The following is a 16977-nucleotide window of genomic DNA, read 5'->3' on the forward strand; positions in this document are numbered from 1 at the left end:
GGAATTTAGAATATAGACGCGATGTCTGGTGATAAAATTCAGCGCATGGGTTCGTAATCTAGACAGTACTCCATGTGAGGCTGACTTTTCGCCTTGTAGAATTAGACGAAGAGCTGACGGAAGTACTGGCTTACCTTGTTGAGCACACAAAGCTTTTAGAGGCTAATTTGGCTTCAACTTCCAATAGACCGCGGAACCTAACGTCGTGATACTAGATTTGGTAGCGAGACGGTATTCTCAAAATGAGGAGATGGTCATTTTAGAAGTCATCGCGGTCAAAAGGTGTCATTTTAGAAGTTATCGCGCTAACTTGTATCGTATTGGGGTTGAGTTGTACCAAGTTTGGTTGGCCCCGATCTCAGGCTTGGTTACTAAAAACTTGTTATTTCAGACATAAGTTTATACAGATCGACGTGTTCCCGACAAATATTAGCGCGGCCGGTATATAAGGCGTCTACTGTGCTGTCAGCTACCTACATTGAATGATGCTAATTTGCACATGTTATTAAAATACAAAAAAAGCAGAGTAGGTTCGCAGCTTTAATTGTCCCCTTATAAGCCTATTTAAATGAAATTTGTATCATATGTACTATATTAGACTACGTATTTGACTTTCAAAGAAACATAATATGGTAAAAATCAATTTCCATGGGTCACAGTCATTAATGATTTTTTCAACTTCTATCATTGCCGATACGGCGTTGTTCCCAAATCATCTTCAAGATGAACAAGAAACCTAAGATTAGCATTAAAATGCATTTTTCATCGATACAAACTCTTATGACAACACTATCAGTATTCAACGTATCAAGGCCGTTATTACGAACATTCTGAAATTCTGAATTATGTTTATATAAAACGAATACCTGTAACTAGCCTGTAAAAATTAAATGTTTGGTCCTAAAACTAAAAACTTATAAATACGACAAATTTAACTACTAAGGTACTCATATTAAAATTCTCATTACGAAAATATCTATATATATCATCATCTACTTGTCTATGTTGATAATATATATAGAAAAAGTATTTTTCCTGAGTTCCAATTGTTAAATTAGTATGCTATATGATAAATACATGAAAGTTTTTTTATACTAACCGAAATATAAATAAAATCAAGAATAACGCGAAAATTTGGGCGAAATTGTATGGGCGAGCGAGCGACGTTGGGCGATGTGATGTCACGCGTCGATCGGTCGCTCCAGAAAATAATTTAAGAACTCGTAACTTTAAAATTTTGAAAAAAAATCATTTTTGCAGATATCGTAAAAAAAAATTCGCTAGTATTTTTTATATTTTAAATATGATTTTTGAGATCATAAAAAAATAAGCTCATCTTCCTAATTATAGATAAATGCTTTAGAATTAAAAACAATACTCGATTCTTGCTTAATTTATTAATTGCACATAGCTAAACACATTGTTTTATTAAACGCTAAACAAAAATACTCACGAAATTTTATTCTAATTTTGTGTGGGACAAAATTATATTTTTAACATAATAGATAAAATACTCCACTAAAAACAATCCTTCATATTTACTTTAAACATTTTATTCTCTTCCAAATAATAGATACTATTTATTTATTATTATGAACTAATTTCGTTCATGCTCGTAATTTGCTTATATTTGTTACATCTGTACTTGATGATTAAGTTTGACGTATTATTTGGCAATTGGCATTTGTAAATGTCATATGTCACAAACTGCCAAACTAGCGTCTATATTAGCTGGATGCATTTTAAGCAATTTTTCGTGTAAAATAAATATAATATTTTATAATGGTCTGTATCGGAAGAATATTTTGATTTAGTACTTAGATGAAAGTATTTAAATAGTTAATTATATTAGTATTATGTCTTCTCAACTTGGAGAAGATATTGCTGACATAGCCATGACACGAACCGACGCTGATTCGTCTCAAACACACGAAGGTAAATAAACATACTTAATTAAAACAGTATGTTTATCTAATTGGTAATACCATATATTAAAATCTAATCCATGAATGTTTTGAATATAGAATGATACTTCTTTCGCTTCTTTTTCAAATTAAGTAAGATAAACTTGTAATAAAGTCCTAAACAGGTGTACCTTTAGTCTATTAAGTTTACTATGCCTACACACGGTCATCATTGTAAATATTTATTAGTTTTGTTTCAAAATTGTATATATAACAAATGGCATTCTTCAATACACAAACTTATATTAAACTAATGAATATGCCTTAGATTTAGAGTAGCATCTGCTAAAAACTAAAAGCAACTCAAAACAATTTTAGATGTCAAATGACAAAATGACAAAAAATAATACAACTAACAATGTGAACATGTGATTTATTTTACATTAAATAAATTTGTCTTTCTATTATTTCCATATGCTTTAAAAATGTAGTTTATATGATCATATTATATTTATCAGATATTGAATTAACATCTTATTTGCTACAAATATATCTTGAATTATTAAATTTGTATGTTATTTATGCATAGATTTTTAGACAGCGTATCATGAAAGAAAATTATACTGTTATTCCTTGTGCATATAACTCTAAATAGCTTTATAAAGGATCAACCATAAACTTTAGCTGTCTTGGTAATCAGGTACTTGATTTAACTAAAATGATGATGTTGCAGAAAACTGGTACTAAAACAAAACCAATCAATCAATTTTGTTGTTTATCATATTTTGTCTCGCTCAATCTAATATGATTTTTATAGTTATGTCCTTGTTTGTCCAACAACAAGGGTGAAAAATAGCCACAACTCTTTATATCAATAAGATACTTATTTCATTGATAATCATTAAATAAACACAAATATTTTTACTTATAATATAAGTACATACATTCAAATACTCTAAAAAAATACTGTGAAATTGAAGTTTTCACTCATTCTGCACTCTGGAGCCAGTATTATTGTATGGAACAAATATATCGTTATAAATTATGAATAAAATGATTAAATTGGCTAAAGACATTCTATGTCAATATAGTATCATCTGTATCTTACTAATATATTATTTAAATAAGTATGTAAGTTTGTTTCGCTGTTTATTTTTCAAATAAACTTGATTTTTTTAGACCCTTTATAATGAAATTGCACCTATGAGTTAGTTATTGTAGTAGAATTGCATATTCTAATTTAAACTACAAAGCTAAAAACCAAATGTATAATTATTACTCTTTTTCCTTCTGAAATAGATAGAACTATAAAAAACCAATCAGCTTTGCCTATTTACCATACTGGTAACAATAAACAACCTCTAATAAACTCCATTAAATGTATATATTTAATTTTAGCCTCCTCTAGTGCAAATGCCGATGATGCATCATCAAGCAATGCAGCAACTCCAGCGAGTAGTGAAGGACAAGCATCCAGGCAGTCTAACCTACAACGTATCCAACAGAGAAAACAGCAAGTCTATAACTGGCCACATGCAAAGAAACTGCTTAAACTAGCTATTTACTCATCTTGTCAAGTGAGTATATTCATGTTTTTTTATTATTATAAACCAATGTTTATATATAATTAAATAATTTGATGAATGAACTATATTTTGATTAAAGATTTACATTTAGAACACTCACCACAGATCTGATGATATTCATAAATGTTTGTATGAATATATTGAATAGTATTCTTGTAATAATAATGTCTTCCAGAGCGATTTCGGCCACCGTGGCTAAACTTAAGAAAGATTAGCCAACTACGCAGGAGGTATTATAGTGCACAAGTATGTGCGCAAACACAGGTGCACTCTGTATTCCCTAACTCTCATAATCCGATGGGACGGCAATCCGACACGACCGGAAAGAGTTTAGGCGAAAGACCAACGGCTTTACGTGCTTTCCGAGGCACGGGAGTGAACACACTTCCAACTTCCAGCCTCCGGGCTGCTACTGAGAATTTTCTGACAGAAAAACCCAATAACTTTTTAATGGCCCGACCTGTGAATCGAAACCAGGACCTCCGAGTCTGCGGCCTTACATCAAGCCACCAGACCAACGAGGCAGTAGTCCTGTATTAAAAAAATTAAATGTGCATAGAATATATGCAGCATAGAATGTATTCTGTATGAATAGTATAGAAATAGAAATTAATATTTAAAAGGATTATGTTGTTGATGATAATCCTTGAGAAGTGCTGCAATATTGTAAAAATTACTAAAACCGCTTAACAGTGGTCCTTCAGTTCCCGTTAAATTGCTTTAAAGATGTTTCTAGTGCATTACAAATGCTATCACAGTAATCAGTGATATGCCATTAAAAATGTAATCTTTTATTATAATTATATTATGAATAAAATGCTAAAAAGTTTAACAATTATCTACTTGCAATTATTTACTATTACTATTATTTACTTGGGTTTTAAAACCTAATTTAACAAGCGAAGCCTTACTAGAAGTATAAGTGCAATATAGGCTGTTCTATAAACCAATGTAAACTATGTCTGAATCATACCTGTGGGAATCAACCTTTGCTTTGAGAATATGATGTTACTAGTTCTTATATCACATACTACAAGATAAAGATGTTTATTATTAATAAAATTAACACAAATTTCAGTTATTCATTTTAGTATCGAATTTGTACCAATATCACTGGTCGTTTTGTTTTCTTCGAAACAATTACTAAACTACACCAAGAGAGCTTAAGAAAAATCTATAAGCTAGTAAAAAAAAATTAATTAAAGTATCATATCATATTGTCATTGTATTATATGCATTTGTTTTTATTTCAGACACCAGATTGTAATTGTACTGGTTGGAAAACACCGCTACCACAGCAAACTAATAAAACAAATAATCGCACAGACAATCAACCGATAGCAAGTTTCACTGATCTTTGTCGAAACTGCAACCATATTCTAGGTGAGTAATACTAGTACACTAATAAGTTCAATGATTTAGATATTTGGATGATTAGTCTATTACCAAAATATATAAATAAGCAAAAAATATGCAAGGAAGCCTATTTGTTGACAACTAAATATAAAGCTTCCTTCATACAGATCCTATACAAACCTTGCAATTGCAAACCTTGTGCAAAAATAATTGAGCTATTGATCTTTTGATTGACTTGCATTTGATATTGTTATGTTTACATTAAGTATTACAAAATCACAATTCTAATCTTTATCCAATTTTTATTTATTAAGTTGTTTTTTTTTGTACTTTATATAAATATAAATAAAGAACAAAAAAAGAAATGACCAGTAACTTTTACTAAATTATATAAAGGAAAAAAAACAGCTGTCGAATTAGTATTCTATGATTTTCATGTAGGATATACAACATCTAAACAATATACCATTAATTATTCATTATAATATATGAAAACGACTACCGAGTTTATGCAGATTATTTTATCTAAAAAAAAAAAAATAATTTCAAAGCTATGCGAGCTGGTAATTTATTATTATTCTTGAAAAATGACAATTCAAAACTGCTTGTAAAAGTCTACGCATATGATGATAATTTTTTTTTTTAACAAATATGTGGCATATGTTGCAGAAAAACATGTAACTCAGTTAGAAGCACTCTCTGCCGCGGAGGTGAATCGGCTTCTTGGGGCGGTGGTCGATGTGGAAAATATTTTCATGTCCATGCACAGAGAAGATGACCATGATACAAAACGGGTTTACTATTATCTCTTTAAGGTGAGTGAACAAATGTTTATAACCTAACTAATATTATAAAATCAAAAGCGAGTTAGTTTGTTACGCTTTACTTAGTCAGAAATACAGAAATAAAAGACAAAGGGTATCAGTAAGGACATATATAGTATCTGCAAAAGATAATGCCCCCCCCCCATACCTATTTATATGATATTTAAAAACTACAACATGTTTGGCTTTTCATAGTGGAAGTTTAGTTAAACACTGATTTATCTTTATTTGTCATCATTGATTTGACATTCGAAAGAAGACATAAATAATTGTTTAAAATCACCTTCTAAGCAATTTTTATAAGTAAAGACCGTTAAATTTACTATATACATATATGGACACGATATAGGCAGTGTGTATGCGTTTTATCATTCATATAATATTTTACAGCTCCTACGCAAATGTATCCTCTCTCGAAGCCAGCCTCGCATCGAAGGACCACTAGGACAGCCTCCCTTCGAGCGACCCTCTATAGCAAAGGCGATCACAAACTTTGTCCTATACAAGTTTAACTCTCTACCTCAGAGGGAGTGGCAGACCATGTACGACCTAGCCAAGATGTTTCTGCATTGTTTCAATCATTGGAATTTTGAAACGCCTAGTGTTAGAAAACTGGTAAGATTCATATATTTTTAATTATGTAGACCTAGATAACCCAGAACATAGAAAACTAAAGAGTTTTCATGTGCTTCAAATTGTGTTAATAATCTATATGACTCGGTGTGACATACAATGTGTTCTTATATGTGTTGGGCAAAATACTGCCCCAAGTGTATCTCCTGATGGCCCAACAAGGCCTTTTGCCCAATATTGGGATATTAATTAACAATACATTATATAATAATAAAGAAATAAATTTCAAGTAGGATTGATGTATTGTAATAATAAAAACTAAAAATGGCTTAGTTGTAAATTTATATTGCCATTCAAATATGTAAATAGTAAATATCAGTAGATATATAACAATTATTTTATTTAATTAACAATATATAACAATTATTTTTTCTACAGCAAGTTTCTAACCCGGAAGACATATCAGCTTACCAAATTAATTATACAAGGTAATTTAAATATACTTTACAATAAACTTTTATATTGTTTTGTTATTTATTAAATAATTTGCTTGTTTGTATAAAAGAAATTAAAAGCCATTATTTTTTATTTTATTTAAATCCCATAGATAAAAAATTTTAATTCTAATATTTATTTGCTTGACAAGTTAAAAAAAATAATTAATTACAAATACATACACATTAATATGAAAATAAGAATGCTTATATGTATTAAATGTTTGTCATTATCAGATGGTTAGTTTTCTGCCACGTGCCAGCGTTCTGCGACTCTCTTCCGCATTATGAAACATCGATAGTATTCGGACGGACTTTACTAAGAGCCGTTTTCAAGTCGGTCTGTCGACAGTTAATGGATAAATGTCATTCCGAAAGAGATAGGATGCCACCGGAGAAGAGAGTGAGTATAATGTGTAGATTTATTACATCATCCGACTATCTGTATCATTTGATTCTGGCTCGAAGGACCATGTAAAATTCAAACAATTACTCTAGGAATTAATCATTTAAATAATTTTTAGGTACTAGTTTTAAACCACTTCCCGCGTTTCCTGGGTCTTTTGGAGGAGGAAATATTCAGCGCTAACTCGCCAATTTGGGATCCCGACTTCAAGCAAATGCCACCTGTGCATTTACAAGCTATCATAGATAATAAAACCAGTAAGTAAATTACAAAATTACTAAAAAATTACAAAACGTATTAAAATCGCTAACAAAACGGTAAACATGTTCATGATTTAAATGTTGGTATTTATGTTCTCCTCCAGCTGGAAGACGCACCGGTGAATTCGAGCGAGTCACGGCGTCCGGGGATAGTAAGGATGGTTTCACTACTGTCTCGCTTTCATCGGGTACGTTTCACATAAACTGTTTCGTATTTAATATATTGTACAGAATAAAAAATCACGTGTGACTTAAAAGTAAAAATATATATATATATATATATAGTCAATTTCTTCATCCTCAGGGTCGATTAAACAGGAAGGTCTGAAACGATCGAACGAGCGAAGTGGTGACCAGGGCGGCAAGCGGAGGAGGCTCGACGACGGAGCCGAAGACGTCAGCGAACGAACCGTCGCCGACATCGTCGCCACCATCTCCGACCCCAACTATATGTGCGGACCTGACGTGAGTACTGCAGACACGCACTGACGTACAGCCTAGGCCGCGCACTACAAGTGCGGACTCGACATGAGTATTGTAAAGTATTGTATTGACTTACAATATATTCGACCAAAAAGTCGGACAATTATGTTGATAATTTCTAAATATTAAAATACAATGAGGTTCGTCTAGTGAAGTTATATGTCTTTGCTATGAATGATGAAAAACATTTTTTTTTATAGTTAAAATAATTAGAACGTGAATGTATACGTAAATATACAGTGGCTCATTACGATCTCTATCGAAATACTATCATTCATCTAAACATTTGTTCCGTAATATTTTTCAATTATTTTATCTAAGGTTATCTTATCGATGTTGGTCAATTTTTATCTCCGCAATAATCTCTACAGAGATTGCCTAATACAACACAAAATATAGCAAGTTAATATTAGGTAAGGAAGAGAAACATTTTAACCATTGCAGTTTACAATTTCTTTAAAATTAAATATATTGATTCAGGAGTATAGTTTTGTTAATTCGTATGTTTTTTTTTGTTTTTCGAAATATTTTCGTTTTTTGTAAACACCACGATATGGTTTATTGTCTTATTATTTGTTAAAATAAATATAAATTTCTTTTAAAACAGAATGTGCTGTTGTTATTCATGTACTCGTAATAATTTTACAGGCCTTATTCCAAATGCAGGCGCCAAGAGATGAAGCGGCCAAGTTGGAAGAACAGCGAAAGCTCATTGAGTTTCACGTCATCGGCAACTCGTTGACTGGGCCGGTCAATAAACAGACCATGCTGTGGCTCATTGGTGCGTATAATACTTATTAATATATATTTTTTATTAATGACAATAATATACGATCAAGTACATAATGTTTCCTATAAGAATAGACACAAGCCATGTTAACGCATAAGTGTAGAAGAGCCAGAACAGCTATTACACAAAAGTATGAATAAATAAAATCAATACGCATCCATCAATACCATTAAAAACTTTTGTCATAATATCAAAGCCACATGAGAGCTAAATAAATGAGATCAGGGTAAGCGAGTGAAACTAACAATTCCAACGTTGTTTCCTTCTATCTCCTTAATATTTAAGAGATTGGAATTGACATAGAGCTAGGAATCCATGGATATTTTCTCACGGTGTGAAACCTGGATTATAATTAATTTGGGTCGAATAATTTTAAATGTATGTGTTTGTATCATACAATCATATTAGTATGTAGTGGATAGAACACATGGATCTATATAACTGGGTGGAAATCCCGAAATCAGTTCGTGTTTTAAATCTGTACTCTGAAATTATCTCGTGCTCGACGATAACGGAAGACATTGTGAGCCCACTAGCATGTGACAAACACGCTGTTCGCTAGTCATTCCATTCTTCTGACCTCGACACGAGCAGAGAAAGAGATAAAGACCAGAATCAAAATCTCGACATGCTTTCCGAGAAACGAGAGTGTAAAACGACCAACTTTTTAAACTTAGGGTTGCTATTGAAAAAAATCTAAGAACTGGAATAAATTTTGAACAAATTTTTAATGGCTTACTAAACGAGTACTTATTTTCATTCGCAGGTCTTCATAATGTTTTCTCTCACCAATTACCTGAAATGACTAAGGAATACATATCACAATTAGTATTTGATCCGTAAGTACTTAATTAACATAAATAAATAAATGTATTTTTTTTATTATAAATGTAAAATATTTGTTATCTTTAAACATGATTATACAAAATTAACTTTAATTTTAATATAACCTTGGAATAATTATTTATTTAATTTTTCAGAAAACACAAAACTCTGGCTCTGATCAAAGAAGGAAGACCAATCGGTGGCATTTGTTTTCGAACGTTCCATTCACAGGTGAGTTTATTTTTGACTGAAAATAATTTAAATATTTATGCATTTACAATTAATTATTTGCACTATTATAAATAACTTGAAACGCTTCTTACTTGTTATCATTTTCGAGATGAGCGATTGAAATAATTGAAAGAAAAAGTTATGAATATATTTTATTGTAAATGATGTCTAATTAAAAAAAATCGCCCTATAAAGCTTACTATATTCAATAAACGATTCTTTTTACGTCGTTGGTTTAGGAGTTCTTTCAGTTAAGCATTACAAAATATTGTCTCCTCATTTATTAATATAGAAGATTGTCTTCGAAGTGTAGTTGAGAAGCATTAGCTTGCTACTTGCTATTATCAATACCGAATAGTTGATATCATGTTCATACATTAGTATGAACATGACAAAAAAGTGTTTCAATAAAAAATTTGTAACATCAATTAGACATTTCTATTATTACAAATAAACAAAACGTATATTTGTTTTTATATAGTATTTTGACTTGAATTGTTATGAAAATATGTTTTTATATTTTAAAGTGTTAAATATTTGTTTATATTTCTAGGGTTTCAGTGAAATAGTATTCTGTGCTGTAACCTCGAACGAGCAAGTGAAGGGATACGGAACACATCTAATGAACCACCTGAAGGATTATCACATCCGGAATAATATTCTGCATTTTCTTACGTTTGCTGATGAATTTGCTATAGGTAAGTTTTATTATACATCCCTTCATTCATATTTATTCATTCAAATGCTTAAGAATTATTCTGATTATAACAGTACTGGTGATAGGGCTTCGTGCAAGCTCGTCTGGGTAGGTACCACCCACTCATCAGATTTTCTACCACAAAACAGCAGTATTTGGTGTTGTAGTGTAATAACAAGGCACATAACATCTTAGTTCCCAAGGTTGGTGGCGCATTGGCGATGTAAGCGATGGTCAATATTTCTTACAGTACCAATGTCTATGGGCGTTGGTGACCACTTACCATCAGATGGTCCATATGCTATAAAAAAAAAGATTTTTGTAGATTTTTGGGAATCATTAAAAAGTGTTGTTGAAGAAAGACTTTGAATTTATGTACATTGACTAAGCTATGTATGTATGTGCAAAAATATTTACAATATTTTTGTATTATTATTTCTAGGGAGTATTACTGTAGAATGTTTTTATTTAGATTTTAATAGAGCAGTAGATTCGACAGAAGCTTTTTGTTATATAACAACACCGAGCTACCCCCACTTAATAGAATAACGTCAAACAGGTAGATATTTTGACGGTATAAAAGGTTTACGATATCGTTTTTGTTCATTTAGGTTATTTCAAGAAGCAGGGCTTCAGCAAAGACATTAAGTTGCCCCGTGCCATGTTCTCCGGGTACATCAAGGACTACGAGGGCGCTACTCTCATGCACTGCGAGCTCAATCCGCGCATCGTCTATACACATTTCACAGCCGTCATCCGACGACAGAAAGAGGTATGGGAAATATGACTTGTTACCTATATGATAATATATATATAGTACCGGTTGTGGGGTTTTGTATGGTCATCTGAGTGGGCAACAATCACCCCCCCCCCTCCCCAACCGCTAATCTACGGTCAAACATTCAGCTAGTCTGCTCTCCTAAAATAAAGTAAAAAATTATATAATATACTTTTGTCTCTCCTCTTTCAGATAGTGAAGAAATTGATCGATATGCGGCAAAAAGAAGTTCGAAAAATACACCCTGGATTAAGTTGTTTTAAAGAAGGGGTAATTGAACTATATTTTTTGTAACATTTAATCTTAACATTTGTAATATTACCAACAATATTAATAATAATGTCCTCCAGACCGATTTCGGCCACGGCGGGCAATCTCAAGAGAGATTAGCCAACTACGCCGGAGATATTATAGTGCACAAGTGTGTGCGCAAACACATGTGCACTCTCTATTCCCTAACTCTCATATTCCGATGGGACGGCAATCCGACACGACCGGAAAGAGTTCAGACGCAGGACCAACGGTTTTACGTGCTTTCCGATGCACGAGAGTGTACACACTTCCAACTTAAAAATAACTATTGGCCCGACCTGGGAATTGAACCAGGTCTGCGGCCTTACATCAAGCCACTAGACCAACGAGGTAGTTACAATATTACTTATATAATTAATGTAACTTTTTGGCGTGGGATATCTCACGGTCTATAGTTTAAGGACCGCTTAAAGATCAAAATATTCAGAATTCGAGCGACATGTTAGAAGATATCCAACTTATAACTCCACCCATTCATCTCAAATGTTATTAATTGTACTCGCTACTTTTAGCATCCTATCTCCTTTATCAAAGCGGGTACATCGTACCAAATTGTTGTATTGTCTTTAAAATTATACAAACTTTTAAGTTGTTACAATTAGATGTATATGGCTCAAATCGACTTCCTAAATATGTTCAAACAGAGATTTTTAAGTGACGCTGGAAATGGCTCTCAAAAAACATTATGTTCAAGCTACCCTCTAGTATTTATACCACTTGGTTGAAATAACAAACCATCTTTATCTTATCAATTTTCAGGTGCGCAGTATCCCAGTGGAGTGCATCCCTGGCGTGCGTGAGGCGGGGTGGCGTGACGTGCGCGCGACGCGGACACCCGCCGACACCGACGCCGACCCCGCCGCCCTGCGAGCCGTACTGCACGCGGTAACACTCTCGTACACACACACATACACACACACACACACACACACACACACACACACACACTACGCCGACCCCGCCGCCCTGCGAGCCGTACTGCACGCGGTAACACTCTCGTACACACACACATACACACACACACACACACACACACACACACACACACACACTACGCCGACCCCGCCGCCCTGCGAGCCGTACTGCACGCGGTAACACTCTCGTACACACACACATACACACACACACACACACACACACACACACACACACACACACACACACACACTACGCCGAACCCGCCGCCCTGCGAGCCGTACTGCACGCGGTAACACTCTCGTACACACACACATACACACACACACACACACACACACACACACACACACACTACGCCGACCCCGCCGCCCTGCGAGCCGTACTGCACGCGGTAACACTCTCGTACACACACACATACACACACACACACACACTACGCCGACCCCGCCGCCCTGCGAGCCGTACTGCACGCGGTAACACTCTCGTACACACACACATACACACACACACACACACACACACACACACACACACACTACGCCGACCCCGCCGCCCTGCGAGCCGTACTGCACGCGGTAACACTCTCGTACACACACACACACACACACACACACACACACACACACACACACACACACACACACACTACGCCGACCCCGCCGCCCTGCGAGCCGTACTGCACGCGGTAACACTCTCGTACACACACACATACACACACACACACACACACACACACACACACACACTACGCCGACCCCGCCGCCCTGCGAGCCGTACTGCACGCGGTAACACTCTCGTACACACACACATACACACACACATACACACACACATACACACACACACACACACACACACACACACACACACACACACTACGCCGACCCCGCCGCCCTGCGAGCCGTACTGCACGCGGTAACACTCTCGTACACACACACACACACACACACACACACACACACACACACACTACGCCGACCCCGCCGCCCTGCGAGCCGTACTGCACGCGGTAACACTCTCGTACACACACACATACACACACACACACACACACACACACTACGCCGACCCCGCCGCCCTGCGAGCCGTACTGCACGCGGTAACACTCTCGTACACACACACATACACACACACACACACACACACACACACACACACACACACACACTACGCCGACCCCGCCGCCCTGCGAGCCGTACTGCACGCGGTAACACTCTCGCACACACACACACACACACACACACACACACACACCACGCCGACCCCGCCGCCCTGCGAGCCGTACTGCACGCGGTAACACTCTCGTACCCACACAGACACACACACACACTACGCCGACCCCGCCGCCCTGCGAGCCATGCTGCACGCGGTAACACTCGTACACACACAAACACACATGCACACACACAAACACACGCACTCACACACAATGATTTATAACACAAAAAAAAGAAAGTATAAATATACTATATAAATTCAAACTACCGATTTATGTTTTAAATTTTTATAAATTTTTCAGGTTAAGAACCACGCCGCGGCTTGGCCCTTTTTAAAACCTGTCGATAAAACTGAAGTACCTGACTACTATGATCACATCAAATATCCAATGGGTAAGTAATTTGTCAATTAATACTTACTAAATATTAATATTGTAGTCATACAAATATATACACGTTTTCGGAGTATAACCGTTAAAAGAAATAGCTTATATTTATATATGTTTATTTTATATATGTTTATTATAAAAAGTGCTGTTGTTCTCCTTTATTATAAATTAAACAAACTTTTGTAGGCAGTATTGTATCTCTGTTCGCAATTCGGCCACAGCCGGCTCATTGTCCGATCGGATCGATTCACTTTTACTTTTACTAGTCTGGTCTGGCTTCTAAACTCCTGAGCGAGGATGTTAGCAATAGAGTGTGTTCGCAATTCCGGCTCGGCTGTGGCCGAATAGATCGGATCGATTGACTATAACTAGTCCGGTCTGGCTTTTAAACTCATGAGCGGGCCAGGAGGCCAGCAACTGTTAGTGTACCTCTGTGCAGACCTGCGCACGGTGGGCGAGCGGCTGAAGGCGCGCTACTACTCGTCGCGGCGACTGTTCGCGGCGGACATGGCGCGCATCTTCTCCAACTGCCGCCTCTACAACTCGCCCGACACGGACTACTACAGGTACGCGACACCGCGCACGAACTCGCATTACATTTTAACAGAATATAAATTAAAAAAAAATTATCGTTGTAAAAATGACTTTAATGTATAAATGTATGTATTCAAAAATTTTATTTTATTTAAAATTATCTTGGTTTTTTTTTTACACATAATTGGTAACTCAAATCAATTTAAACCACAAAAGCTGTTTGTGGTTTTGAGTTGATTTAGTCAGCAATCATATTAAAGTACCAGCAATGACTGCTATCTCCATCGCAATTAATCGTGTCTCTATTATGTATCACATTGAATTGTTACTGGATATACTAAAACTTAAGATGCTCTTTACAGATGCGCCAACACCTTAGAGAAATACTTCCAAGCGAAGATGAAGGAAGGCGGCCTCTGGGAGAAATGATCGGAGTTTAACTTCGACGATTTCTTCTTCAAGGAGCTCTGCGCCGCTCAGGGGATCAAGGAAATCGTCTGAACGATAAAATAAATGACAAATACGTTGAAAATATTAAATCGTTGTAAATATATTACGGTATCGTACACTCTAATTTATCTTAATGATAGGAGTTTAGACGTAAGTCATATTGAAATAGTTTTTGAATTATGAATGTTGTTCGAGGTCGAGGTAATACATTGAAATGTAAATCTTTGCACTTGTAATATTGAATGTAGTCCATTAATTGTGATAATAGTAAGCTTCTTATAATAATAATAATGTTAAAAGTTAATAGAAAATCCTTAGATTAATGTTTTAAACGAATTAAATTGTTAATTTAGGCTAATTGATTACACCCTTGCTATGTATGAAGCAAGTCGTTATTTTTAATATCTTATGAAAATATGTATTTTACTCATTAATACATATGTAGGCAATAATAAACGCCTCGTAGTGTTGTAGCGGTTATATATCTTACAATAAAACGCTATTATTCAATACTGTATTGGTTTTTATTTCAACACAAGTTGTCCACACTCGGGAGTACGATTTAAGAACATTTTAAGAAAGGAATGTAAATATATTTTTTACGCGATATCTGTAGTTACATAAAGTACATACCAGTCTCCTTGTTAATATTAAATCCAATGGATTTTATTATAATAAGTACCTTAAATGGTATCGTAATTCATAACTTAAATGCTCACTTAGCTTATACTTAAATATATATAATGTTCGAACGAAATACATCGCTTTAGATATTAGTTGTGACTTTGGTTAATAATTGTAAATAGAACCGAATATTTAGGCACATTTAGGTACATAGTTCTCAAAAGCGATATAATTCGTAGTTCATTTCAGACTAGATTTAATAAACTACCTCTTAGAGCCACGAAATTATTATAAAAGTACAGTTCTACCGCTGTTCCTAGCAACTTAAATGGTTGAGAAAGCCCTAAATTAAAACACAATATGTCTAGCGACGTAAAATATTGATTATCAAATCCTTAGTTATCACATAGAGGGGAAAAAACAACAAAGTTCATTTGGGAGCTCAAGACCTCTACAGAAAGTGTATTACAAACTTGGACGGACATTAACAGTAATGAATCAGTAGAAGAGGGCCACAACCGACATTACAAACATTCTAGGTAATGATTTTTGAAAAACAAAATTAAGGATACAATAATGAGATCATCCAAATATTTTAAGTACAATTTCGAGGGCTCGTCTATCCACGAATGGCGTATTACAACTGCACAACAAATATATAAACTGCACTAAAAGAAGTCTCCTTAAATTTATAACTATTTTGGCTTAAATATTTAATTACACTTCTTTAAGTACAGCTAGTTTGTTACGTTCGTACGCTTCGAGGTTCAATTTATTTCTAATGTATAATAATTTTAACTAACATACTCGTATGTATTTCAAGATTTAATAGCGATATTTATTTTCAAATACGTAATCTTATTACAAAATGAACGTACGATATGTTTTCTAGCAGCAATCTAATTTAATTATAGCAACACTCAAAGGGATTTTTTTTGTTAATAACAACATTAACATAAGATGTTTCTCGATGTAGAAGCGCACAAACGTAACCGTTACGAAGGACACAAGTTGACTAGGCGGAGTCGCGGTGTTTCCTAGATCTAAACTAGATCATACAACTAAATACATAGTTCATTATAATAAAAAAAATATCACTCGTCATCCACCGATACTATCACTGGAAGTCATTTTTTTTTTACTTTTTGAGTATTTGAGTGGTGATTTCTTTAATGAACACATCACTTCGGGGTCACTCGCTCGGGGGCGGGGAGGGGGGAGGGAGGCTCAGCCTCGCGCGGGCTCTGCGCCGGCGGGGTCGACGACCTGCCGCTCGCTGTGTGCGGGCGAGCCTTCGCAGGACCTGCGAGCAACACTGCTTATTAA

At 35.1% G+C, this 16977-nt stretch overlaps 2 protein-coding genes across 5 annotated transcripts in view; one reads left to right on the plus strand and one right to left on the minus strand.

Moving 5' to 3' along the window:
- Window positions 1–1719: 1719 nt before the first annotated feature.
- LOC126776769 (histone acetyltransferase KAT2A) lies at window positions 1720–15539 on the plus strand. Its single transcript, XM_050499520.1, has 20 exons — window positions 1720–1935; window positions 3303–3481; window positions 4744–4873; window positions 5516–5661; window positions 6061–6285; window positions 6682–6731; window positions 6975–7140; window positions 7262–7400; window positions 7508–7591; window positions 7708–7868; window positions 8535–8667; window positions 9443–9515; window positions 9657–9732; window positions 10286–10430; window positions 11041–11201; window positions 11400–11477; window positions 12279–12404; window positions 13957–14047; window positions 14483–14609; window positions 14940–15539. The coding sequence occupies exons 1-20, from the start codon at window positions 1857–1859 to the stop codon at window positions 15004–15006; spliced, it is 2436 nt and encodes an 811-aa protein (XP_050355477.1). The 5' UTR covers window positions 1720–1856; the 3' UTR covers window positions 15007–15539.
- Window positions 15533–16977, minus strand: part of LOC126776835 (E3 ubiquitin-protein ligase goliath) — a 90203-nt gene continuing 88758 nt past the window's right edge. For all 4 annotated transcript variants that reach the window (XM_050499672.1, XM_050499669.1, XM_050499671.1 and 1 more), the window contains one exon: window positions 15533–16954. In XM_050499672.1, the coding sequence (XP_050355629.1) occupies window positions 16879–16954 (76 nt within the window). In that variant the 3' untranslated portion in view covers window positions 15533–16878. The remainder of the gene's footprint in view (window positions 16955–16977) is intronic.

The sequence above is a fragment of the Nymphalis io genome, chromosome 21, assembly GCF_905147045.1.
Source record: "Nymphalis io chromosome 21, ilAglIoxx1.1, whole genome shotgun sequence".
Taxonomy (NCBI): Eukaryota; Metazoa; Arthropoda; class Insecta; order Lepidoptera; family Nymphalidae; genus Nymphalis; species Nymphalis io.

What these genes read in the sequence shown, in the direction of transcription:
- LOC126776769 (XM_050499520.1), top strand. Translation starts at nt 1,857, where the DNA reads ATGTCTTCTCAACTTGGAGAAGATATTGCTGACATAGCCATGACACGA. An exon ending in CGCCTAGTGTTAGAAAACTG is followed by an intron (nt 6,286 to 6,681) that starts GTAAGATTCATA and finishes TTTTTTCTACAG; the next exon opens with CAAGTTTCTAACCCGGAAGA. An exon ending in TACCAAATTAATTATACAAG is followed by an intron (nt 6,732 to 6,974) that starts GTAATTTAAATA and finishes TGTCATTATCAG; the next exon opens with ATGGTTAGTTTTCTGCCACG.